The 27,936-nt window shown below is 40.2% G+C and overlaps 1 protein-coding gene across 2 annotated transcripts; it reads left to right on the top strand.

Moving 5' to 3' along the window:
* Positions 1 to 1,348: 1,348 nt before the first annotated feature.
* On the top strand, positions 1,349 to 26,654 carry dcaf6 (ddb1 and cul4 associated factor 6). Of its 2 annotated transcripts, XM_078262129.1 has the most exons (19): positions 1,349 to 1,778; positions 5,460 to 5,521; positions 10,298 to 10,390; positions 11,319 to 11,504; positions 11,610 to 11,723; positions 12,490 to 12,625; positions 13,762 to 13,973; positions 15,730 to 15,823; positions 16,455 to 16,574; positions 17,327 to 17,674; positions 20,141 to 20,200; positions 20,979 to 21,165; positions 21,830 to 21,939; positions 22,807 to 23,137; positions 23,969 to 24,107; positions 24,773 to 24,929; positions 25,023 to 25,111; positions 25,922 to 26,027; positions 26,177 to 26,654. In XM_078262129.1, the coding sequence occupies exons 1-19, from the start codon at positions 1,682 to 1,684 to the stop codon at positions 26,233 to 26,235; spliced, it is 2,700 nt and encodes an 899-aa protein (XP_078118255.1). In that variant the 5' UTR covers positions 1,349 to 1,681; the 3' UTR covers positions 26,236 to 26,654. The 2 variants fall into 2 exon arrangements, with proteins under 2 accessions (XP_078118255.1, XP_078118256.1); XM_078262130.1 differs by lacking the exon at positions 20,141 to 20,200.
* Positions 26,655 to 27,936: the final 1,282 nt, after the last annotated feature.

Raw genomic sequence — 27,936 nt, 5'->3', positions numbered from 1 at the left:
GGATGATTAAAAATGTACAAAATGGACATACAATAATCTTTGAGCAAGACTGTATTACCACATGGGCAAAGCAGGCAAAGACCCCCGAGGCCAAGTCCTACTGAAGTAAGATAACAACAACTGCAGGTCCTGCATTACAAACTGCTCTTGCGGCCCTGTAACACAAGCCCAACAGACATTTTTTTGGCTCTGGAAAAGTCAACAAAACATACGTTGTAAAACAACCTGTCTGGTTTTATTCAAACTTTGAATAAAACAGCAGCTTACATTTTTATCCAGACTTGATTACCACTGTCACCAAGTGGGAATGCTATACACAGCATGGCTGTTCCCATCATGTCCCAAGCTATCTAATAAACAGAGCTTTCTTTGCATCTTCTGCATTTCAGAGCACCAAAGACCTTAATAACATGGGCCCTGCTTTATTTTAGGCATGTTATGCTTTATTTAGGTCTTGACAGAAAGGAAAGGGGAAAGAGATGGTAAGACCTGCAGCAAAGGGCCCTGGGCCAGACTCGAACCTCAGCCGCTGCAGTAAGGACTCAGCCGTGATGGTACACACTCTACCTGGTGAGTCCCAGGGTCCTGCTTTATTTCCTGAAGTCAAGGACCTGTCCTGAAAAGGGTCCCTGTGTCAAAATCTAGTTTTTAGACCTCCATAATCTAAGTTTTGCAGTGGTGTAATGTAACTATAGCTTTTCAAGTACTGTAATTAAGTACAATGTTGAGGTATTTATACTTTAACTGAGTATTTCCATTTTACTTCATACTTCTACACTCCACTAAAATTCCAATAAACTTCACTAGGCCTACATTTATTTGATAACCTTAGTTAGTAGTTACTTTGCAGATACAGATTAATGATTTAAAAGATAATCAACAAATAAATGATGATGTATTATTATGGGTAAAAAAAGAACTTTATTGATCCCTTGGTGAAATTCACTAGAAAAGACCAGCTCTACTTTTATCAACTGCAACATCAAGGCGATGTCCATATTAATGCATCAATAATTATAATTCAATATTATATGCATTATTCTGAAATTGGCAATTCTGCAGCATGAATATTTTTACTTTAGTACTTTATTATACTGTACTTTTACTTAGCCCAAGTAAAATTGTAAATGTAGGACTTTTAATTTCAACATAGTATTTCTCCACTGTGGCATTGCTACTTTTAAAATATCTGAGTACTTCTTTCACCACTTCTTCAAATCTAAAAAAAAAAGTCCAGCAAATGTTTCCTGCAGGATTTTCCTGCAGGATTTTCCTGCAGGATTTTCCTGCTTTTCCTAGATACACTCCGCCCCGACAGCTATGCGATTCCTTAAAACGAGCACTCCTATCCTCCCTGTAGTTTATCGCGTTGTTTGGACACAGCTGACCGCTGCCTGCTAGAAGAAATAAACCAGGCTAGGCTAGCAGGACAGATAGTTAGCAGCGCATAGAGCATCAGTACAGTGAATGTAAACTCATGAGGACAGCGGAGACAGGACAGGAGCGAGTCTTTCACCTCCAGCGATGCAGACGTTGAGTGTCGCAGCCAGCTAACGTTAGCGCTGTCCCGACACACAGGGACTGATCTCCATGGCAAAACCCAAGCAACGATAGATAAAAGGCGACATCAACAGGAACGGGTTAGCTTAGTTTCAATGTTATTGTTAATTAAAGCCCACATATGGTCACAATGTCCTGCTCTGGAAACCTGGTTTGGGATGTAAATAAACGTTTAATTGGATACAACGAGCCTAACACCATCAGGACCAACTATTTAGGTAAGAACAAAACAAGCCTCTTTGATGCTAACGGCAACGTAGGTGAGATGACAAGAACACATTTATTATTTTAACATTGTGTATGGCAGGTAACTCCACTGAAGGCTGTGTCTGCGGTGCTGAAGCACATCCAATGACAGCTAGACCCAACATGACTGTGCTCCGATCTACTTTATAACAGAGAGCTAAGTTACTCCTTCTGCAAAGTGTAAACACAGCAGAGACCGCCTGTACATTTAATTTACAAATGTAAAAGCAGAGATGTGAGAGTCCAGAGTTTAAGCACTAACGTTAGATGGGATTAAATATGATATATAATCCTTAATATTGCAGCTTTTGTGAGGTATTAGCTGCAGCAAAATTATATTTATCTCATTCAGATATGCCATTATTTTGCACAGGAATTGCAGCATAAATGCTATTTCTGTTATATGGTATGTATGTAACTGAACTATAAAGTATAGCACTACAATTGCATAACATAATTTAAATAAAAGCAGGGATCAATCATGTAATGTATTTATAAAAGGACTGGTGCATTATAAAGTGCTTTTTGCAACAAAGTGCTCAAGGTCTCATTCTCCCAAACGCACTCACAGCAACCTGGGACATATGAACAATCATAAACTGAAAACCACAAATGAGAATAGTAAAGTAGGGATATACGTCTGCCTCATAGAATATATTTTTAATCTGTAAAATTGATGTTAACTTTAGACACAAGACCAATAGAATCAAGCAAGGAAATATGGAGTAAAAAGTGTAATATTCCACATTGAATAAAGGAAGGTGACTGCTTCAGCTCCAAACTTCATAAGACTAACAGATCACATAAAAATAATACTTGCTTCATTCCATTTCTATTTATTAAAACACGTTTTTTTAAACTCGCATGACACTGTGTTTCAATCGTCTCACAAGAAGATATAATGATACATTGGCATGTTATTATGGCACTTATAAATAAGAGCATTTGTCAGTATACTAGGTTGAAAGATTAATTTTACAGTGTGTAAAGGTAGCTGTGCCATGTGGTTTAAAATAATGTATATATTTGTTTTACATTCATGTTTTAAGCTTAACAAGGGCAAAACTAGAACACTAACTAGTGCGAGTTAACTTGCAGTGATAGTCCTCATTAGTGAGACTTTACCTATGTTTTGCTGCATGTCGATCTCTGTGTTGGTTGTGAGAGAATAATATGATAAAACAACAGTGGCCGCGGTGTAAACCGAGGACCGCGCTGCTGGCACACAGGGAGACAGAGAGGTTTATAAGACTTGTCTGCAATTTGGCCTGTCTAACAGTCAGCCTGGTTTCCTGAAGATTTATAAGCCTGTAGAAGTGAGGCAGGTGCCCCAGAGGTTTAGTCAGTGCTGTATTTAGCTTGACTGAGATATGGTTTGAGCTGTTATTGTGTTATGGTTAAGGGATACATGCAGTGATGTGTGGGTCTGAGCTCTTGTAGGTTATATTTAGCTTTAAAATGGGGGATGGGGGCAACAAGTAGTGGTCAACATTGAATTCCAGAGACACTTTTGGGGGGGGTTAAAAGAAATGTGTGTGTAACCTTTGGGCTTTCTCTGAACTTAAGCAAGATTTAAGTGTTAATAATGATATTAATCCCTGTTTAATATGCTGATCAGACACTTCAAAAACACACCCAGTAACTCTAATAAAACACAACATTTTAGAATAGGTGTTAAATTAGAGATAAAACTACTCGATGCATTAGGCATGTCCGAATCAACGTTGGCATTTTAGCAGATTTTCCTAATTTCCATGTATAACTGGCCAAACACAAACTATGTATTGTCACATTCAGGTAAATCAATTTGTAAATGTATCTGTTGTTCAATTTTTATCTCTAAATATTTTTTTGACAATCTTTAATCTATCAATCTGTTTGTTTTAGTTTAAATGTCAAACGTTCTCTGATATAAGCCTCTCTAAAGCAATGATTTACTGTTGTAAATCAAATATCTTTGGGTTTTGGACTGTTGGTTGTGCTCTATAAAAAGTCATAATTAAAAAAAATGTCCACTATATTTCACAGTGATGGACATTTTTTTAAATTATGACTTTTTATAAACCATCAAAATAATTGATTAATAATAATATTTTTAAAAAGAAGCAACCGATTTAACTGATAGTGAAAATAATAATTTGTTGATATATTTTTCATTTCAAACCCTTATTTAAGACTCTGGGAATCACCTGACAATGATGCCAAGCATGAACAAAAGACATCACACAAACAATCAATAACAAACCACTTAAAATAGAAATACAGTTATACAAAACAATACACAATATCAGTTGAAACTGTTACAGGTTGAGTAGTGGACAGTTATTTATTAGAGCCCTAAAGCGTCCAAGCGATATAGAAGTATTTAGTTTTAGGTCATGTTGCAAGAGGTTCCATGAGGCTGCTGCACAGTCTTTCCAAGTTCAGTCCTGGCACGAGGTACCTGAAGAACCCAGCAAGTTAAAAGTGGACCAGGGTTCACAATGTATCTGAGCCTAAACAACAATATTCACATACCCATCTTTAACCAACATGCTTACAGTCCCTAGTTTTGTTATACCAAAAGTTAGTAAATTCTAGTACATTTGTTGTAATTAACTTTTTAAACTATATCTCTCAAGCACATTTTACACAAGATATCACATGATGACACATTACATATATGATGATGATAACAAGTGAAAAACATCTTGTGTGAGATGTCTGATCATGACTGTAGTAAGAATATTTTTATATAATTAGTCTACTATTTTCATATGTGGCCATGGATGGATTACTGAATGGGACTACCGGGCTCAGGCACAGGGGCTCAGGGGTCATAACTCACAAAATGTTGCTGTGGGAAAAAAAAACAAACAACGATCACGAAGAGAAGCTAAATGACCACAAACATACGCAAAACAACTAAAGAGAGACACAAAATGACTACAGAGTTGCAAAATGACCACAAAGAGAACCAAAATGAGTCGACCACAATGAGATGCAAAAGTACCAAAAAATAGATGTTTAGAGTTGGTGTGTAACGTGGATTTTGGACACAACTCATGTTGGAAAAGTGATGGAAAAAGTATCACAAAATGACTTTATTGTTGCATGATGAGTAATAACTCTTTGAAGAAGGAAGCCAAAGAATTATGACTTAAAAAATGCGATACTTCATCTCATCCTGAAGTGGCTCCTCTAACAACGAATGAGTAATTGATCCAGAGATCAAAATATAAGTCTCTTTTCCTCACAATTGAGTTAATACTGCTGCTAACTCACAAATCCCCATCAAATCTTACTTTTTAATTTGTGTTTTATTGTCACTTTATTCTCTTAACAGCTGTCCGTTCAGAGAACATGTTGTTCACTCATTTCCTGATACAGCAGAAAGATATAGATATATATATATATATATATATATAATTAAAATATGGGCCTATCAGACCACTTTTTCCTGCATTTATAGTCTCATCCATCAGCAGCATCTTTTCTCTTTTTTATCTGTTGGCACAAGCAAGATCAACGGAGGCTTCCCCTGCATGAATAAGTACATGCTACGGAAACACTGAAGATGGATGGATGGATGGATGGATGGATGGATGGATGGATGGATGGGATAAGAAATAAAGCAAAATCCTGTCATTCTTTTACATTTTTTTTTTTCACAGGTAGAAGAGAATTTGTCCAGAGACTGAAACTTGAAGGGACACTGAATGTACATGATGGCTGTGTAAGTGCCCTTGTTTTCATTTTTTTATTAGTTAATGTCGTCTTGCAAAGAAAAACAACACACCATGCCACTTTTTTTGACCACTTTGTGAAACCCAAGTGTCTGACAGAGAGCAGATCTTTAACTCCAGGTGGTTAATACCACTGAGAAACCTGAAGCTGACAGTCACACATTCTGTCACACTATCAGCCTGGACATCAGTCCAGTCAAAACACCACAGCAACCACAGGAGAGCGTCACTTCAATTCCCGCCTCGTCTCAAAAAGGATTAGAGGAACGTTTTTATTGCATGTTATTTATATATTAGGTCTTTCAATCTTGAGTGGAGGTATATTTGATAAAGAAGACACAGATATGGAAGGTAGAGCTGATTTATTGGTTTGTCGGATCAGCAGAAAAATAATGCAACTATTTTGATAATCGTTTTAGCCATATTTCTTTTTTTTTTTTTTTTTTTTTTAAAGATAATTTTTTGGGACTTTTCCGCCTTTAATTTTTGACAGGACAACTAGGTGAGAAAGGGGAGAGAGGGGGGGAAGACATGCAGGACATTTGTCACAGGTTGGATTCGAACCCTGGACCTCTGCGTTGAGGCATAAACCTCTCAGTATATGTGCGCCTGCTCTACCACTGAACCAACCCGGTCACTTTTAACAATATTTCAAGCAAAAATAGTAAAAAGAAATGCTAAAGATTCTCTGGTTCCAGCCTCTCCGATCTGATGATTTGCTGCTTTTCTCTGTTTTTGTTTTGGTCAGATAAAACAAGACATTTGAAGACATTACCCTGGGCTGTGGGAAACTAGGATGGGCTCATTTCTGCTCATTTCATAGACTAAATAATCAAATAATCATTGATAATGAAACTGATTGTTAGTTGCAGCCCTAACTGAAGGTGAAGACCCAACTGAACATCTGTTTTTTTTTTGGGTGGCATTTTTCTTTTTACAAAATACATCAAACATAGAGATGGACACCCCTCCAGACACCTCGCATACAAAGAAATGACCAGAAACACAATGTTTGGCCATGTGAAGCTGTCACCCATTTTTCTTTCATTGTCCTCAATAAACTGCAACACTGCCCAGTGGTGCGCTGCATCCTCTCAGTAAGTGGATGGTCTGAGTGTTTTTGTATAGGTGGCTCAGCACGCCTCAACCGTGTCAGCTGTTGGATGAGGTGGTTAAAGTGGTATGATAGGGCGAGAAGGAGCTATACCAAACATTGCAAAATTAGTGGAAACAGGGTAGTAGTTGTATCAGTTGCAAAATACAACTTGCTGTTTTTGGTCGAAGAATGAGAGATTTGCAGTTTATTCCTAGCCTGGGAAAACCCTGATGAACTTCCGGCAAATTTGAGATTTGCTATGCGAACTGAAGGGTCTGGTGTCAACCAGGCTAGTTTATTCCCAGTTGACACAGTAAAAATACAAGTTGTAGGAAACATTACAATATAACGTAAATGTACTTTTTAGCAGACCTGATACAATCTGCCTGTAGAAGGTGAAGACTGTTGGACTTTTGGCCTGCTGTTACACAAGGTAGACCTGTGATTAAAAAAAGACCTCATCCCCTCGTTTGAATCTGCTCTCACCGTCTGCCTCTAAATCTTTCATCACACGAGAAAGACAAGATAGATTCACCTACACTCCGCCTCACAATCTAATACCATTTTACTTCAGATGATCAAAATCGATTAAACTTTCTCAGTTTAAAATGTATTATAATATTCAGCCTCTGGTTCAGGTTGCAGGATGTGGTAAACGGACAGGCAGGCAGTGTAATTTCATTTATTGCAGCAGTGGGAGTCTGTGGAAATGAAGAGCAAAAGTGTGATGATGAAAACACTGAAGCTGCAACAAGCAGGGGTTAATGAAGTATTGATCCACAGCGTGACAGCCAACTGTGAATGTTCTTGTGCTACACTTTATATTCATGGATGGATTATATGTGTGACCATGATTTGACAGTGATTTCAGTTGAATATTAATGAAAGTAATTTGAATTTGACAAGGACATTAGACCCTCAGTGGTTCCCAACCTTTTTTTTTTTGATTGTGAACCCTTAAAGTGCCCATATTATGCTCATTTTCAGGTTCATAATTGTATTTTAATTTTATTTTTCAGATCATTTTTTTTATTGTGTTTTTTTATATTTAGAACATACAAATACAATTGAACAAGAACAAAAACCCTCCCCCACCCTCTGCGGTCTCGAGGAAAACAACAACAAACAAAAACAGAAATCACACCTTGCCTAGTCACTCTCGTCTAAATCTTGTGATGTTGAGGTCACCAGAGGCCCGTACTACGAAGCGAGATCAACATGGATCCTGGATTTCTTTCAGTTACCCGGCTTCACCTAACCTAACACCCGCGGTCCCGCATAAGCTGTATCACGACGCTGGTTATTGACTAGTTCAGTCAACTCAGGGTTTCCCAATCCAGCGGCGCGCGCGTTCACATAAAAGAGGCGGTGTTTGCACAGCACGACCAATCGCAAACATCTACCAGAGCCGCATATTTTACATAAGAAGAGGAAATTATAATTCTGCATAAATATGAATAACACAGACACAGTTTTGCAGGCAAAACGCAATACAGTCGCTGCTTCCTAAAACAGGAAGGAAAGCTGGCAAAAAAATAGCCGACGCTGTAGATGCGTAAAACGCTTATTAATATCACTTCCCCATCAGTCAGGACCAAGATCTGACCATAATTACACTTGTGCACTTTCCATAAACTGTCGTTGCTTTAGCCTATTATTTCAGTTTCAACTCTGGCAGTGGGAAGAGCAAATAAAATATATAAAAACAAAATTCAAACTGATGTGCACATTGGCAACACACGGCTCAAGAAGCCGAGCCGATATGTAATTCCCTCCCATTACAATCTATATATTTCATAAATATACACATCAGGGAATGCTAACGGGGTTGTCGGTCTCTAAATGTTTTAACTTTTATGTGCGCACCCCTTTCTCCCTCTCTCCCTCTCTCTCTCTCTCTCTGCGCACCGAGCTCCGCCTGATCTTCTAAGAACGGTGATGCAGTTATCAATCGAGTATTGATTGGTCAGTAGGCGGTGCTTTTACACCGGTTGATCTTACCGTTTTTACGGTTGAAGTTACCATGGCGATTGAACCCGATCACAAGTGATCCACCTTCGTAGTACAGAAAACCCTGGGTTGAACCTGAAGTTAGCTCGTTAACGCCATGTGCTGCTGCGTTTCTCCATAGGTCTATAGTTGATGACTTGGCTTTGTTAATCCTTGCTGTAGAGAGCTCAAGCATAACTATGTCCAGGAAGTACGCCAACCACTGTTTTATACAAAGCGAGTGAGGGGGGGAGTCAGCGTTGAGCTATCATTTTCTTGGTTGCGGTTGAGCCGGCTAGCCAAACTTTCCTCTGTCTCCCAAGCAGGTGTAATTTAGAGTCGTCATTAAGTAACAAAACAATCGGGTCAGTAGGAATTTCACATAAATATCACATCAGATATTATTGATACTTGCATCAGTTTAGCATAAATCCTGGACACTAATCCTCTCACAGGAGAATCAACAAGTCATTTAATGATTGGGTGCATCTCAAGACTGTTCCCCCATGGTACTCCATAACATTTTAGGGCTTATCTTAAGCGAAGATAAAGGAAGAAGGACACCCTAGGACCATAATTGTATTTTGAGGTTGTACCAGAATAGGTTTACATGGTTTAATTCTCAAAAAACAACATCTTTTTGTTGTACTGCACATTTCTGCAGATCCTCTTTTCACCCTGTGTGTTGAGCTCTCTGTTTTAGCTACAGAGTGAGACATCTCACTTCTGTACCATCTTTGTTGTGAGTCGCACATGTGCAGTAGCTAGGTAAGGACCACATCAGCTAGCTAGCTGTTTCTCTAACTTCAGTCAGTACAAGGCAGGATTAGCCAGGAGACTTCTTCTAAACGAGGGCGAACTTCCAACTTTGCGTGGAATACCTGCAGAACAGGGACATGTAAGTAGTTCTTTAGATTATGGTGAACTTGTGTGTGTTGTAGCAGTGTTTTGCCATTGAGAATGAGTCATTTTGGCTAGTGACGTAGAAAGCCCTGCAGATTTTGAACAGCTGACCTGGAGACTGAAGGCAGGTTATATAGAAAACCGTATCTCACTCAAAACAGCATGGATGTTTTTTTCCAAGTTTGTATCAGAGACACAAAATAACACAACAGTTCATAATATGGGCACTTTAAGGTGCATGGTAATGTATTGTGAGTAGTTCAGTTGATTTAGTTTTTTTGTTCCATTTGAATAATTCTTTAAGCCTGAATTGGTGAAACTATAGCAACATTTCACAATCAAAGCACAGATTAGAGAAAACACAGAAAAATAAATGTAATTCTCTGTAGGAACATTTTGTTTTCTTATTTCCTCCCTTCATCATCATCTCCTGACCCCCTAGACTTATCTTGCGACTCCTCATGAGGGTACAGACCCCCAGGTTGGGAGCCTCTGGTTTGGTCTCTATAAAATTGTCACATTTTCCCAGATTGACGTCTTCAAAATGCAAAATGTTATTTTTTTAATCAGTTTACAATGATATCAAATGAAAGAAAATAAGAAAGTACTTAGAGTTGAGAAGCTGGAATCAAAGTTTCAGTTTAGTTCAAAATAGTTGTTGATTTTTTGTTTCTGTCAGTGAAAGTCAAATCCATTAATGAACTAATCCTTTCAGCACTAATGGAAACCGCAAACATCTGTATCTTTGCATAATCAGAGTTACTAATCCTCTCCGCAGGTCAACACTATATCTTGGAACGACACAGGTGAATATCTCCTGTCGGGGTCAGACGACACCTTTTTGGTTATCTCCAACCCGTACAACAAAAAGGTAGGTTGTCATCAATAAAGTTGTCTATGAACAAAAAGCAGATGAAGTTGACTTTTTTACAGCTGTTTGTCATTTAACCACTTGTAGCTCAGTTGGCATGAGAGTTTTGGGTGCTGGATATTAGTCAATTATTATATATATATATATCTAAAATATTTCTTGATTTAAAGAAAAGCCAAATCAAAACAAAAAGCGACTGTAGCAACTGGTGTTGTCGGTCACTTAGAAACACTACAGGTATTAATAGGACGGGTCCCAATGTGTAGTTTAGTTCAATGTCAGCGGTTTTCACAGCTGTAGTTCATGTGCTATAAGGTTTGAAATTGATATAAATGTGTTTGTTTCCTCAAAATAGAGAAAGAAAGCGTCTCATGTTTTGGTCATTTTGGCGATTCCCTGATGCAGGTTTTGCCCCAAAACATGTCAGCAGCTCAGTTCATTAGTTGAAAATAAATAAAACTTGTAATTCATAGCATCATAGAGGCTCTATTACGTCCTAGGAAGAGCTGCTTCAGAAAACGCTGGCATGACAGCTTGCACACATTTTTAATATGACAGATGTATAGTATTTTGTATGGATGTATATTTTTATACATTTCCTGTTATGGACCTACTTGTGAGTCTGAAATAAAGATATATTATTATTAAAGATTCTAAAAGAAAGATTTCTTTTATTATTAAAGATTCATGTTCGTCATTCATTTTAAGTTGAAAAAATGATTAGAATATCACTTTTTATACCACGGAAACACCACCTTTCCCTGAAATTGTTTTAGGGGAAACAAACACATTGCAATTCTTATTTTTGTTGAAGCAGAGCACCCAAATAAACTGTGTGTGTGTGTGTTTAGGTGATGACGTGGGACCTGGGAGGTTACCTTACGTCAGTTACTTCCCATTCAGCCATCATGTATTTTCTCTTCCTCAGGTCAAGAAGTCCATACGTTCAGGTCACCGGGCAAATATCTTCAGCGCTAAGTTCATGCCCCACACTAACGATCAGGAGATCATCTCCTGCTCCGGAGACGGCATCATCTACTACACCAACACTGAGAAGAGTCCTGAGCACAACAGACAGTGTCAGTTCACCTGCCATTATGGAACAGCTTATGAGGTACTGAACACGAGAAATGCTGGTCAAACATATCACAGAGCATACATGAGATTCTTCTTTGTGGTTTCTGTCTCCTAACATCAGCCTCTCTTTTTGTTTTGTCAGATTATGACGGTACCAAACGACCCCTACACGTTTCTGTCGTGTGGGGAGGACGGCACGGTGCGATGGTTTGACCTCCGCACGAAGACGAGCTGCACTAAAGAAGACTGCAAAGATGTACGGTGACAGCTGGGATGTTTTTTCTCCTTTCAGTTGAGGGAGGGTCTCAGTATAACTAGTGTATGGTTACTTGGGGATATGTTAGTTCTTTTTGTTGTGGAAAAACTGGCACATTATGGTCGATAAAATTATTTTTTCCCCCAGCATTTCTGTTCTTTAAAATGTTTAATACATAATAGTGCGTAATGAATATTTCTTTCTAAATCACTTAGTTTCCTCAAGTGTCTTACATCTCATTTTCATTCTACCTCCTTTTATTTTATTTATGTATTTTCTTTTTTGCATTTTGTTAATATATTTTTTTTATTGGCTGTTTGAATTGGTATTAATTTGGTAAATTTTTGTTAAATGAGTTTGACCTCAGCATCGCTGACTGGAGTAATTCCAGTCTATCTCTTGTGTGTGTGAAACTGTGCCCTCTATATTGCGTTGCATCTTCTCCTATTTCCTGCTGGAGCTCGGTACGCGTGACCTTAAGACTGTCAGAGTAATTTTACCAGACTCTGTTACCCCTCCCTCTTAATTACCATACAACATGTTAGTGTTACAAGTGGGCATCCACAGCTGGAAAACAACCTATTGAAAATATTTTTGTCGGAGCTGATTAGCTGGACAAAACTGTCCTCAAGTCTATGTGACTGTAAATACTCTTACTCTTAAAACGCCACCTCTGTTGCTGCTGAGTTTAGAAAAAGGCTCATTGACTTTATAATTTGTTTTTGTTTTTGAAACCTCTGCGCCATTGTGTTTGCTTTGATTTCAGGACATCCTGATAAACTGTCGAAGGGCAGCAACCTCTATATCCATTTCTCCTCTGGTGCCGTACTACCTGGCTGTTGGCTGCTCTGACAGCTCAGTGCGGATCTACGACAGACGCATGCTGGGCACCAGAGCGACAGGTAAACTGTCCTGCAGGCGGATATCTTTCACTCAGCTTCCTCTTTCTTTATATTTAATGATTTAGTAGATTCACATTGATTTTTAGGCTCACTGTATGTTTGATGTCACTAGAGTTGTTTTTGAGAAGGAAAAAAATATAGCAATAAAAGACTATTTATATTAATATTTATTTTTGTTGGCGTAATATTCTTGTTATTAGCTGTTATTATTAAGTTAAGCTTAGCTTACAGATGAAGCAGGTTTGAGGGGCTCCTCTCTGGGTGTTTAGTCCCGTCCTGCTGTGCTGTGTCTGCTCCCCTGTGTGGCTATTGTTAGATGTTTACACAAATATTTTATTCTCTTCTTCTGAAATGCTCCTGACAACTAGAATACATTAGAAACTTTATTTATAGAGCATCCCTCGTACACAAATACATTTTTATGCTCAAAGAGTGAACACCAAAGAAAGGAAAGAAAAGACCATTTAAACAACAGATATTAAAGACACAGTAAAAAGCAAAATACATTTTCCAAGTTCTTATATATTAGTTAATTGTTCACTTATCTCTTAGTATATGTTAAATATATGTTTTAATATCAAAATCCCTCTCTTTGTCTTCATGTAAAACATTTTTGATATTTCAATAATTGAATGACATATCTTAAACTTTGGGATCTATACATTTATCCAATAAAATAGCCACTAAAATGTGATAATAAATAAGCAAACATAATTTAGTGTATCATATATTAAAAGGCATTGGCAAACAAACAGACAGTTTCTCTCAAGTTTTCTGGGAGTTTTTATGCAAAAATTATAAAATGTGAATGGTTATTGGTTCATAACGTAGCAGCAGATCAGAGCTGTATTTTGGCCCTAGTACTATATAGTAGTCATTTTAAAATCTGAGCTCTACATTAATGTGATCAACTTTGTTGGTCTTGGTGAGTTAAAACTTTAAAATGCATACAAAGAAAGTTTTTTAAAGCTGTCCTCAGAATCAGAGGCAAAGAATTTCACAGTTTTGGTCCAGAATTTTGTCTTGGCTTTTGGAACAGTGAGCAACAGAGAGTATGATGATATGAAGGCCCCACCAGGGGCATATCTCTCCACCTTATCAACCAGATAGTTAGAGACTCTCTTTCTCATCCGCAGGTAACTACATGGGCCGGGGGACGACGGGCATGTGCGTGAGGTTTGTTCCCGCTCACCTGTCCAACAAGTCGTGTCGCGTGACTTCTCTGTGCTACAGCGAGGACGGTCAGGAGGTTCTGGTCAGCTACTCGTCTGATTACATCTACCTGTTCAACCCTAAAGATGACCAGGCGCGAGAGCTGAAGGGCCCGTCTGAGGAGAGGAGGGAGGAGGTGAGTGACAGTGATGACTCTTGTCATGCAGCTCTCATAACATCACATGAGTCCTGATAGGAACTGTATGTTTGTAGCTATGACATGGAAATGGCAGACTGTTGGCCGGTCAGTCCACCACTTTTATCCAGACTGAAACATCTCAACATCTACTGGATGGATTGCCATGACATTCTGTACAGACATTCATGCTTCGCAGAGGATGAATCCTACTGAATTTGGTGATCCTCTGATTTTTTTCCTTTTATGAGGTTCACATTTGTGGTTTTGGATGAAATGCTGTATCTCAACAACTACTGGAGGGATTGCCATGAAATTGGTCTATACGTTCCTCTCAGGAATAATTGTAATAACTTCCTGATCCTTCCTTTTCCATGAAGTGCCATTATCAGGTTAAAATGTTAAATTTTGTTTTTTTTATGACCAAATACCTGCAAAACCGATGACTATCCCATCAGCCCCAGCTGTACTTTGTGTTTAGTGCTAATTAGCAAATGTTAGCATGCTAACACACTAGCTAATAGACTACTATGTTCAGCTCTAATTGAAATGTATAGTAATAATGTGATGCAGAGAAAATCAATGCTGTAGAAAGGGCTATAAGTATATAGTATCGTTAAACATCCATATACTCCACATTAAAATGATTAAACCCTGCGTATCCTACGTATTAATAAGCTGTACCCAATTGGTACTATTTGAAAATAAACATAAGCATGTGTGGCCAAGCAGAGTCTTCCATGTAGGCAGTGAAAGGGATGTTATTGATACTGTAAACAAACACAACAAGAGACCTTGTTGTGGCTGTCTGCTTCTCTAAGTCTACTGCAGACTGCTAAATCTGCACCAGCTGATGCAGTGCAGTGAGTGGAGCAAAATGACCCTGAGGAACAGAGGAGAGGAGGGGAAGAGACACAGTGATAGAGAAAGAAAAGGCACAATGGATTATTAAATTAAAACCAAATCTAAACATGTGTTCTCAAGTGTTTTTCTCAAATGTATCTGGGTCATCATTTCTGTTTGGGTGAGCATTTAGTTTGAAAGTGTTTACTGTGAGCACTGGTCTTCATGTGTGTCTGAATGTGCTGCATCATGGTGCCAGTGTTTCAAAGCCTCGTGGTGAGTTCAGCTGTGTCGAGATGCAACCACCACACACATTCCTTTCCAAATACAGCGTCCGACGCAGGCAGTGTTCCTCTATCCTTTAAAATAGTTCAGGCTGAAGTGGAGGGGACGGCCAAGCAAAGGCTCATTCTCTCTCTCTCTCTCTCTCTCTCTCTCTCCCTCTCCCTCTCCCTTTTTCTCCACCTGTAACCTCATTTCTTCATTGGATTTTGCTCTTTGACAGCCTCTGCTCCTTTTCACCACCTCCAGCCTATAACCAGACCTAATGACATTTCCTGCATAAAGCAGTTGATAGTCCCTGCACTAAGACCCCCTTTTTCTATTTCTGGCTTGCAGCCTGTTGCCCTGCAAAGAGAGCCAGGGGACTGGAAAGTGGTGGCAACCTCAGTCATGCAGTCAGAAGGGAGGGGGCACTTTAAAGAGGACACTGACAGAGATGAGCAGTGTTTTGCTCTGGCAGCGGAGCTATTTTTGACCATGCTTTGACTGACAAACTGCTAATCGCTCTCTCTCTCTGTGTGTGTGTGTGTGTGTGTGTGTGTGTGTGTGTGTGTGTGTGTGTGTGTGTGTGTGTGTGTGTGTGTGTGTGTGTGTGTGTGTGTGTGTGTGTGTGTGTGTGTGTGTGTTACAGCTGAGGCAGCCTCCAGTGAAGCGCCTCCGTCTGCGAGGTGACTGGTCTGACACTGGACCCCGAGCTCGTCCTGAGAGTGAGAGAGAGCGAGACGGTAAGATCAGAGCAGTCAGTACAGCAACTGACATGTACACGTTCCTGCTCAGTAAGTTTAAAGCAGAGGTCTGAAATTATGGATCGAGGCTCTGAGACAACGCCCCCCCCCATTTGCCATTTTGATGTTTTCCTTAATCTTTTATATAAAAGTTAAGTAATAATTACAGTTTCTTGCAAGGCTGCTAACTAAAGCATAACAATTTCTCTCACATTCAATATTTAGTGAGCTGTGCAACTTGTCGACTTAAACACGTAAGCAGTTACAAATGTGATGCCTCCACCAAAAAGTAGTTTGCTCCTTCATGGAAAACCGTGTCTGTGTTCGACTTCAATGTCAGTGTCCCAATAACTGCATATCAAACACACCTTTATTCCACTTTGTTTCCCCTTTAGTCGTTATTGGGTGAAATTGTCCAAATTGCAAAACATAAGTCTGAGTCACTGAATCAGTATTTGCTCAAATTAACAGTTGCATTTTATTTCTAAGGCCCCACATGAGAAGCAACAGTTCTTTAAACTATGTTGTGTGGAGTCAGGATCGATATTGCAATATTGTCCCAACATATTCGACTTTGTCATGTTTCTTTTCTTACGTCCAGCGTGAACATGTTTCTCCTGCGCTCTTGCAGGAGAGCAGAGCCCAAACGTGTCTCTGATGCAGAGGATGTCAGACATGTTGTCTCGTTGGTTTGAGGAGGCCAGCGAAGCTCAGGGCAGCAGAGGAACTCGACCTCAGACACGAGCCAGAGGTGAGACATTGACTGGTACTCCGTCTTTGAAAAACTGGCAACACTCAGCAAATCAGACACTCTAAAAGTCCTTGTGTATGTGTGTGTTGTTTGTGAGTTTTGTGCTGATTTGTTTGTATTTTTGTTGTTGAGTTGGTTCAAATTAGCTTAGGCTATAAATGCTGTGCTATGTGGCATTTGCTCATGCTATATACTTTTCCCTCTACAAATAAGCGTTAAATAAATGTACTATAAAATTGTAAAGATAGATCTTCACATTTTGACTCAGATGTTTCACACAAATTCCATAAACATTTTTTAAAAATAAATTACAGGGGTGCATGGACTGCTGCATGTCATTATTTATTACAGTTTTTTTGTCTGTTAGCATATTTTTTTAACATTACTTAATTATAAATAATAAAATGTGTTTATTGTTGTATAAGATAGTGCTGGTTGTTAACAAGAAAAGGACAACAGTTGAAAATTAGCCAAACAATTTGCAAACACCGGCCTCTTACAGTGATGTTGAGAAGTGTACATTGTCACTGAAAATAAATAATTAAAGTCAAGCAATATGTGTTTTACTATGGATCCATTTACCTATATGTGTCAGCACCACAAATGCAGAGTGAAACTGTACATAAAGTATTAATATTTTACAACGCAGGTGGAGTTTAGAGTTGTATTTTGTGAGATTTTATTAAAATTTAATTAAAAAGTAATCCACTCATCCTAGAGATTATAAACATCTATTTCTTTACTTGTATCAGGAACAGCTGCCGGTCCAGAGGGGGCCTCGAATACCCCAGCTGCCCCTGCCGTTGGCTCCAGTCAGGAGTCCAGCATCCCAGAGAGGCCCGTGGGCTCAAACGGCCCGGAGGTACCTGCCGGTCCTGTCGCCGCCGCTGCCACCATGCCTAAATCCACTTCCTCTTCCTCCTCAGGGTCGTCATCAACAGTCATAGCACCTCCTCCTTCCAGCTCCTCATCAGTGGAGAGCTCGGCCCCTTCCTCCTCCCCCCTCACCTCCTCGCCTGACTCCCAACAGAGGAGTCAGGCTGACACGGCCGGGACCTCCACCCCCACCCCCACGCCCACGTCAGAACCCACTCTCTCAGGTAGGAGAACAAACGCACACAAATGTCACTTTGATAAAGTACACAAAAACAACAGTTCAAATTTTAGTCTTCAGTAGAGTGAGTTAGATCAACTCCCCTGTGTGTGTGTGTGTGTGTGTGTGTGTGTGTGTGTGTGTGTGTGTGTGTGTGTGTGTGTGTGTGTGTGTGTGTGTGTGTGTGTGTGTGTGTGTGTGTGGGAGCCACTCTACTCAAGCAGCAGCCTCACACTCTACTCAAGCAGCAGCCTCACTCTCTTTTCCTCCAGCATCCTGTTGTCCTTCTCCTCATTTATTTTCCTGTCCCTCTCCTCTCAATCCTCTCCTTACATCCTTCCTCTCAGTCTTCTAATCGTGCATTCACTCTCCCTCTCTTCCTCTGCCTCTTTATCAGAGTACGGTCCTAATCGGCTGCCCATAAGTATAGTGTGTAGGCGTTTGCAGAGGTTACTTCGGCTGGGCGACCCACCAGGACAGGGTCAGCGAGCTGCCCGTTCTTCTTCTTCCTCTGCAGCCCCTGAGAGACAGTCAGAAAGAGCTGCTACTACTGCTGCCGCTGAGATGCATCCCCCTACAGGTTACCCTCCCCTCTGAGCTCCCCCACCTCCCCTCCATACAGGCTGTTTGCCTGGACCCCTCCCCTGCCATCTTACCCTCTATGTAGGAAAAGCAGACATGTCTTGTTTGTAGAGACAGTTAGTCTCCAGATAGACCCAGCCTTGCTAGAACTGACCACAAATATCACAGTGATCCTCTTCCCATTCCCTAATAATGCACCTTCTACTTATTAACCTCTGTAGCAATCACTGTCGCCTCTCCACTGTTTGCTCAGCCCCTCACTCACTAATGCTCTCACTCCATCGCTCCACTTGTTGCTTGAGTTTTCACCCGAGTGGCACCAGCTCTGCTTTGGCGTCCTCAGGACTCATGTGGTTGTTCACTCATGTTTTAATGATATAAACTGATCAGCTGTCTGTACTTTTGGGCTTGATTCACTTTGGTTTGATCTCAATCAAACTTGGGAATCATAACTAAAGCCCTTTTCAGCCATGGGATATTACTGGCTTTATCTATACTGTGCCTGTTAAAGTGAAAAAGCTGGGCGCCCGGATCGCTCAGTTGGTAGAGCGGGCGCCCATATATAGAGGTTTACTCCTCGACGCAGCGAGCCCGGGTTTAACTCCGACCTGCGGCCCTTTGCTTCAGTGCACAAGCATATGACTTAGAATTCTTATTCTCACATGCAGATTATTGTGGTTTTTTGTTTATAAACCTCTTTTTCCCCACACTGCAAGGGGAGAAATCCTTTTTATAGAGTGATGGTCTTTTTTCATACGTATGGGGTCTCTAGACACACCAGGGACACATATGTATGTAGAAAAGCTATGAAAGAGTGCATTTTGCATAATATTTCAACTTTTAATGTCGTAAAAGTGGCGCATTCACGGTATTTTGTCGTTGTGTGTTTTTTGTGAACTAAAGATGATAAGTGATGAATTTCTTAAAATGCTCTAATTGCAAACAAGACTTTCATTTATTCTCTCTGAGCCTTTATGTTAATGTGACGATATTCAATTCAATTAAGAGGATGTTAAAAGGTTTGTCCCGGTAAGATTACAGTTGTGACTTTGATGTAAAAGGGAGTCGGTGCCTGGATACCTCACCTGGTTGAGCGTGTGCCCCTTGTACAAAGGCTTGGTCCTTGTTGCAGCGGCTGCAGGTTCAACTCCAATCTGCGGGCCTTTGCTGCATGTCATTCCCCCTTTCTCTCCCCTTTCACATCTTCAGCTGTCCTATATAATAAAGGCTTAAAATGGCCAAAAAATTATCTTAAAAAAAAGGGGAGTCAGTGGGCGCCCTGTTAGCACACCTGGTTGAGTGTGCCCATCTACTAAGGCTCAGACCTTACCGCAGCAGCCTAGTGTTCGAGTCCGACCTGCGACCCTTTGCTGCATTTCCCTTTCCCTCTCTCTCGCTCTCCTTTCCTGTCTTCCTAGCAAATAAAGGACAAAAATGCCCCAAAAAATAATCTTTAAAAAAATAAAAGGTACTCAGGGGTTTATTTAGACGTGAGAATGACACGTACTATTGCCATCACATTCATGTATTATTATGATGTTTGTATTTTCCATTGTGATGTCTTACAGTGAGCTTTACGGTTATTGTAACATTGCAAGAATTAACCATTTCTAAGCAGGACGTGTTAGCATGTGTGAATGTTCAAGACTTACTAATCTCTAATACTCATTTTGCACATACAGTGAATGTGAAATGATCAGATGAAGCTTTTCTCTCCTTTGGCTGATTTTACAGCTCCTCCTGCTTGGCCTTGGATCGCTTTCTTTTTAACATGACTTTGAAGTTTTTAACATGACTTTGAAGTTTTTAACCGCCGTGCGCATTGACTTGTGTTAAGCCCTCAGGTTTGAGATCTGTGTCAGATGTTTAGTCGGTCTCATTTGTGTTCCAGATTCCCCCTCATCTGTGGTTAACAAACAGCTGGGATCCATGACTCTTGATGAACAGCAGGGTGCGTCGTCGTCCCCCCCGCCACCCACTTTTCTTCTTTACCCTCCCTCATCAACACAAACACTTTCTCTCAAACCTCTGCACAGTCGTCCTCCGTTGTTTTCATGCTTCTTGTTTCTCTCTGTCCACCACTTTACTTTCCCATTACTCCCATTATCTATCCAGACACATTTCTGTGCCTGCAGAGAGACAGTGTGTCTATCTGACCCAAGTTACTAGGACTTGGACTGAAGGATGCTATAATGACCGTAGTAATAATAATTCATTACAATCATCTACTTAATTAAATCATATTAATCTGTTAAATTAAATCTGAATATTGACTTATTTACATGCTAATCTTGATAACACACAAATGTCGCTGTCATCAGTCTTCATTGGGAACTATTTGGTTCAAGAGGTAAAAATAAATTGTCCCCAACACCTTTAAAAATCTACTATAAACCAGGTTGTTACAAGACTAATAACGATCCTTCAGGGGCTTTGACTTGATGTTTCTTGTGTCTTGATGTGTTTCTGTCTTGTTGCTGTGGCTGGTGATAGTCGTCCATTACAGCGTGTCCACCTTTGTCCGCTCTGTTAATGTCCGCTGCATGTTGTGTTGTAAATCAATGGTGATGCAGCAGAAGGTTGCATGTTTTTTTAATGTGCTTTTAAACAACCGATTACATGCTGTGAACAACCGGGGAAAATAATTCTAATCCCAAAGCTTTTCTATCAGAATAGTTTTTTTGTACAATAAATCATTCTTGCTTGCTTTGTCTGTGTCTTTCTCACAGGAGCAGCAGAAGCTGCAGGTTCACCTCCTGATCAACCTGCTTCTGTACCAGTCAGCACCAGTGCTCCCACCACCTCCACCTCCAGTGGTACCAGTCGACCCAGTGCAGCAGAGCCGGTCCTCAGCCTACACTACAGTTCAGAGGGGACCACCACCAGCACCATCAAGCTGGACTTCACTGATGAGTGGTGAGTGATTTCTGAGTACAAGGAGATAAAAGGCCTCTTTAAAATCATTGTGAAACTTTTTTTGTTCTCCCCAACACATTTATTGTGTTGATTATTTTGTTGGAAGTTTTTTTTAATTTGAGCATGAAATGATCATTTCTGCACAATTGTCAACTTTGTTTATACAGCAGCTCTTTATTCCTGAAGCATGTGATAATGGACCCTGTAGAGGCTGCCTTATACCAACTACTAACCAATTGAATAAAAGTAAAATGATGCCGTACCTCATGCAAATTAAATACAAATAGATAGCAGGCATCATAGTCAAACCCATCTGGCAGCAGCAACCTTAGAATATTTGTGCTGGAAACTATATTTCTTCAGTTTCATGTCAATATGTTGTGGATCATTGCATCAACAATTAAGCGTGATTGCAGAGCTTTGTTGCTTGTTTTTATTTTATTTTATAATGAAGTTGATGTTTGATGTGACCAACAGTGTGCAGAATGTTTGTTTGGTTCCTTTACAGTTTGCAAAGCAGAAAGAACCCTCTTTGAATTTGACAGAAATGTAGTGAATACAGATGCATCATCAGCCTTGTACAACACATTCCTTATTGCGGAACAATTAAAAACCCTCAGAGGCTTGAGAGACTCTCAGTCATTGTTTTTATCTTCCTCCACAGGAGCAGTAGCACATCCAGCTCTTTGGGCAGTGGAGGTCCCAAAATATCTGAGGCTGTGGCTGCACAGAACAGAGAGAGTCTGTCGACGGAGATTTCAGTGTCAGAGCAACGTGAGTCTTTCAACATCATGAAAATCGGTTTGACAGACTTTTGAAATCAAATTTTAAAAAGTAAAAAAGTTTCAAGCCAGTTTCACCTCTGATACCCTCCATCACTGATGGTTGTGGTCAGAACATGTGCACCTGTACATCACAGCCAGAAGACGTGAAATTAAACCACTGGAGGCCAGGAAAGATGCGATTTGTGGAAACAAGCATACAAATATACAAACATTAATACTAGAAAGTCCTGACATGTATCAAAGGTATATTAAGTGATGTTAATCCAATACACCTTTTGTCAAATTCAGCGAATATCTCCACAGTCACACAACTCTCTATTTTCTAATATAGAGAGTTGGTGCAGGTAGGAGTCCTTAAGTTATTTTGTTTTGTTTTTAATGAGAATGACACTTAAAATTGACATCACATTTACGTAACTAGTGACTTTTCGCCTTTTAACTCAAAACTTAACTGAAAGGGTTACTTGATATATATACTTGATAGATAGATAGATAGATAGATCTATATATATCTATATATATATATAGATATATATATTTCATCACAAATTTGACAAAGGTGTATTGGATTAACACAGCCCTGGCTGTGTAATTGGAAAACAAACAGAAAGGTGCGCACAAGCCACAAAACACAGTTCCAGCCAATCAGCAACAGACGGCAACAGTTGATGGTAGGGGCGGGAGGGGGGGAGGCAGCATGTGAATGTGGCCGCCGGCCAGTAGTAATCTGTCTGTGAATCTGGGGGGCGGAGCTTCTGAAGAGGGGGTTGTATTTGGTTGGCAGTTGAGTTTAAATATCAACAATCTTTGCGCAGCCTCGCTTACTACGCACCTTTTTATATGTATTTCTCCTCAGCTCCCTCTGTGTCGTCGGGGCAGCAGATTGTCACGGCAGCCTCCACAGAGCCGCCGTGTGGCGCCTCCTGCTCCAGTGCTCCTGGCAGCTCATCGGCTCAGGCCCCAGCGGCGGGCTCCTCTCAGGGGGACACTGTGGCTTCTTCAGCGGTGGAAAGGAGTCAGCCGGAGGGTATGGAGGACACTTCAGGAGGCTGCAGGAGAGCGGAGCCCAGAATGGAGGAGGGAGAGGAGGGCCAGAGTCAGCCTGCCCGGGCCAACCAGGACTCTGATGACAGCGACGACGATCCTATTCTCATCCCATCAACGAGGTTCAGAGGTCAGGGTCAGAGGTACGTTTTACTAGACTACTCCATTCACTCACTACAAGCAAGAAAACACCCTCATGTACAGTATTTGAATGCAGGTCGTTATCTCATTGCTCTGGTTTAATATCACTTTTAAAGGGTGGGTATTCTAAATTTTTGTGATGCCTTCCCATTGACTGTTTTACGACAAATCTAGATTAAATTCCAGAGGATCTGCAGTAGGAGATAGGATGATCAGGTAAAGTGTTTGCACTAAAAGCATCTAACCTGTCAGGTGTGTGACATGCAGCAGAGCATTAAAACTCAACAGCACAACACGATAGCGGGTTTTTGTCTTGATTTGGTCATTTCGCTCACAAAAAACTAATATACACACAGCTAACTGTAGAGTTAGAATGATGTGCATGTGAGTACTGACTCCACAGATGGCGTGAGTAGCAGCATAACAGCCACATTTTGAAGATTTTGTACAGAAGAGCGATGAATGAACAAAGAATGTGTGCATGTGCACAGTTTTTCATCCTCAGTAGGACTGTTTTTTTTCAACTATTATGTTACATGCATACAAGTGTGGATTTGATTAAGTGACACTGCTGTCATGTGGATAATGGACAAGACTTTGCACAATAATATAAAGGGCTTAATTAAGTTAGGTTGTGTTTTGCCTTGAAAGTGGCTGCTTTCTAGCTTGGGGTTTATTTGGTTGAATTAATTATACCAGCATACATTTCACTCAAGATTCAAAGCATGGGGTCTGAAAGCATCAGAGACAGCATGGGTTTGTGTGTCTTTTCTCCTTTTGGAAGATTTATAATCACATTTATACATTGATATTGGTTTTCTTGTGTTTCTCAGACGCTCAGCAGCCGCTCGTATCCAGGAGCTGTTTCGCAGGAGGAAAGAACGAAGGGAGATGGAGGAGAGCGAGACCCAGAATATCAGGAGACCCTCAGTCAAGATGGTCTACAAAGGCCACCGCAACTCCAGGACAATGGTACATCTACCAACCATTTACATTATATTAGTTTAAATGCCTTTTGAAAGAATGAGTTGACATTTTGAGAAATACTTGCTTTCTTTCTGAGAGTTATACGAGAACATCGATACCACTCTCATGTCTGTGTGTTAAGAATGAAGCTAGAGCCAGGAGGCACTTAGCCTAGCTTAGCGTAAACAATAATAATACGTTTATTTGTATATAAATTATTTCTTGACAAATGACAGTCTGGTAACTACTTTCTGCAGTCTTGTCATCACTGCAAGGTTGCCAGGTTTGGTACGAATTATGCCTGTACCTGTGCTGTCAGAGAAGCTGCAGATGAGCTCTGGGCGGATGGATAAACTGCTGTTTGTCAGAAAATAGTTACACCACATAACGCCCTCTAAAACTACCAGTTGTTGTTTTTACATTTCTGTTTGTGTACGAATTAAACAAACAATTAGTGAGGTGTATTTCAGGATTTTGAACAGAGCCAGGCTAACTGTTTTCTAGTCTTTATGCTAAGCTAATCTACTGTCTCCAGCTCTGTACATAACGTATATGAGAGTGGTGTCTTCTCATCAAACTCTCAGATGGAAAGCAAAATAAGCGATTACCAAAATGTCGAACTATTCCTTTAGCAGTGTAAAATTCAAGGTGGTTTTATTTCTTTTGTCCAGATAAAGGAGTCCTGTTTTTGGGGCAACAACTTCGTGATGAGCGGCTCGGACTGCGGCCACATCTTCATCTGGGACAGACACACGGCAGAGCACCTCATGTTGCTGGAAGCAGACAACCACGTGGTGAACTGCCTCCAGCCCCACCCCTACGACCCCAGTGAGTCCCACTGTCACTCTGCACCGCACATGGTCCTCTGCTCCAAGATGATGTTCCGTCAGATGTTAACGTTCATTTTCTGGTCTGTTTCAGTTCTGGCTTCTTCAGGGATAGACTACGATATCAAGATTTGGTCGCCACTGGAACAGTCAGCATCTTTCAACAGAGTCCTAGCTGATGAGGTATATCCGCCAAGAGATGTGTGAAATCAGTGAATTGATTGGTTTATTTGAGTGTGCTGGTTTATTTAAAGCTTAAGTGCGTAACTTTTTGATATTAATTAACGTCCGTTACATTCAAGCCATTGCCAAATGAGTTGCTACAAAGCTAATGAAGACTATCAGCTCCACACAACTCTCTATGTATGTCTCCGTATGGCTATGTTCAGAAGATTGTTTCGTCTGGTGACTTTCCCGCGCAGAAGCTCGAGTGAAGATAATTACCTCTTCTGAAGAGTCCATCATGTTTTTTTTGTATCCTCCGTGTCCTCCTTGACTACTAGCAACTGCGTGGGGGGGGGCGGTCATGGAAGGCTTGTATCATGTGGACGCGCCGACAGTTTTGTTGATATTACTTAGAATTCCTCATGGGGGCGGCAGAAACTACGCACTACAGCTTTAACTTTAACATTGTTAAACTTTAGGTTTTGTACAGATTAAACACACTATATATAATGTGCTAATTAGTGATCTCATTGACATGTTAACATGTTATATATGGTTTGAGATGTCGGTAGGTGGATTTTGTTACTGTTGGACAGAGCCAGGCTAGCTGTTTCCCCTGTCTTTATGCTAAGCTAACCAGCTGCTGGCTTCATAGTTACCAAACCTTCTCATCAAAGTGTCACTAATTTCCCAAAATGTCTCCTTTGACTTTTTCTTTTCTTTTCAAAAAGCAGACATGAACGTTTTCCCTTTCTTCCTGTTATTTGTCAGATTCACGTTCCTTTACCATCGCTTTCTTCATCTTTCTTTTTCTTCTTTTCTTTTTAGGTAATAACTCGGAACGAGCTTATGCTAGAGGAAACTAGGAACACAATCACAGTCCCGGCTTCTTTCATGCTCCGAATGTTGGCCTCCCTAAATCACATCAGATCAGGTACACACACATAAACTCAACTTTTGTTTTTAATTCATGCAAATAGTTTGAATATTAATGCACAATGTTCATAGACAGTTTTTCTTAGGACTTTGTCGACCTTCTGGTTTATCTGTCCCTCTTTAATATCTGCTTTTGCTTTCTTGCAGATCGACTAGAAGGTGATCGCTCCGAAGGTTCAGGACAGGAAAATGAGGATGAGCAGTAGCCTGCTGGCAATGTATTTTAAAGAAAACTTTTTTTTCTTGCTGTATAGCACTTGAAAAAAACCCAGAGATTTGTACAAGTATAGTGTAGAATACTTCCTTTTGAAAATTAGTGTCATTTCTAGCCCCCCTGTGTTTTTTTAAGATGACTTTCTTACTGATGTTTCTGTATGAGGATAAACTACATCTGTGTGAATGCAACAGGCAAGGATGTCAGTAAATATATATTAAGTGTGAGAATAATGGTGGCTGGTGTGCAAGGATGTTAAGTGCAATATTATTTTGTTAGGAGAAAGTGAGCTTTGATCAGTGTTAACGTGTGACATTTTGAATTTGTAGCACAAAGCTAAACAATGTTGATGTGCTGCTTCGGCAGTTACGCATGTAAACAAGGACTTTAAGTAAAAACATACTTGGAGAATGCTTTAAGTTTATTGTTAAAGAGAGAAAAAAAGTTGTGGTTCTTCTCCCCAAAGGGACATGCTAACATTATTTACATAATTTGGAAGAAATAAATAAAGCTATGGCATCTCAAAGATGTCTGGAAGATTAAAGCTTAAGAACAAGCAAGCTAACAAATTAAATTAAATACAATCTGGGTTAAGTTAAGAGACAGCAGAGGACATTCAATATACTTCTGTCATTAGCTTATCTTTAGTTTAAGACCAGTTTAAACCTGTGTTGTCTGGAACAAAATCATATCATTCTCTGACCTCAGCAGCTGCACCTGTGTAGCAGCCAATGTAGCCTCGAGCCGTTAGCATCAAGCAAAGATCAGGAGCAGGCTACAAAGGTCTTGTAAGATCACTTCTTTCCAATTAAATTTTGCATTTAAAAATGCAGTAGTACTCCTGTAAACTGACTTTGATGTTTAAAATAAGGTGGAGTTCCCCTTTAAATCTGTAACTGTTGTTACACATCTTACTTGATTTGAGTCATCACTGAGTATTTGACTTAAGATATAATGGTAAAACATTAGATGCACAAATTGGTCAAATACTGAGTGAAACTGTCCAAGTTTGTTAAAGATTGCAGAAGTGGTTTGTTGTTTTGTGAGCTGTTGTATAGACATGGCAGACTGATCTCATGGAATGGCGTATGTATGCCGTGTTGTCAAGACGCATACTCACTTTTTTCGTGTGTTTATCAACGCCGTTTGGCCTCTATTGATTTACATTACCTTGCGAGTGTGTGTGTGTGTGTGTGTGTGTGTGTGTGTGTGTGTGTGTGTGTGTGTGTGTGTGTGTGTGTGTGTGTGTGTGTGTGTGTGTGTGTGTGTGTGTGTGTGTGTGTGTGTGTGTGTGTGTGTGTGAGAGAGAGTGAATTGACGGCGTAGGGAGTAGTATGAAAGGGGCGAAAATCCGCGTAGGGAGGTTGGTTGGGATGGTGGATGGGCAAAACACAGGACTTTCACCCCGGGGTTCGTGTCCCGCGTGTGGCGTTTCCTAAAGTGACTTTCTTCTATTTGTAAAGCCAACCCCGTTCTTCTTTTCCTAAACCCAACCTGGTTTTCTTTTCCTAAACTCAACCGTAGCTTTCCTCTCACGATAACACGCCAAGTATGCTGTATACAGCGTAGACATACAGGTGGATAGCTCAAAATGCGTACAGATAACACACCACTTGGCTTAAGAAAGTTGCCGTGTATGTTTACGCAAAGTCATGATGCCATGTTGGACATGGTTCAGTTTTACAGCAATACA

This window comes from Sander vitreus, chromosome 11 (assembly GCF_031162955.1).
Source record: "Sander vitreus isolate 19-12246 chromosome 11, sanVit1, whole genome shotgun sequence".
NCBI classification, from domain to species: Eukaryota; Metazoa; Chordata; class Actinopteri; order Perciformes; family Percidae; genus Sander; species Sander vitreus.
The sequence above is the reverse complement of the archived record's forward strand: the minus strand, read 5'-3'. Positions and strand labels throughout refer to the sequence as shown.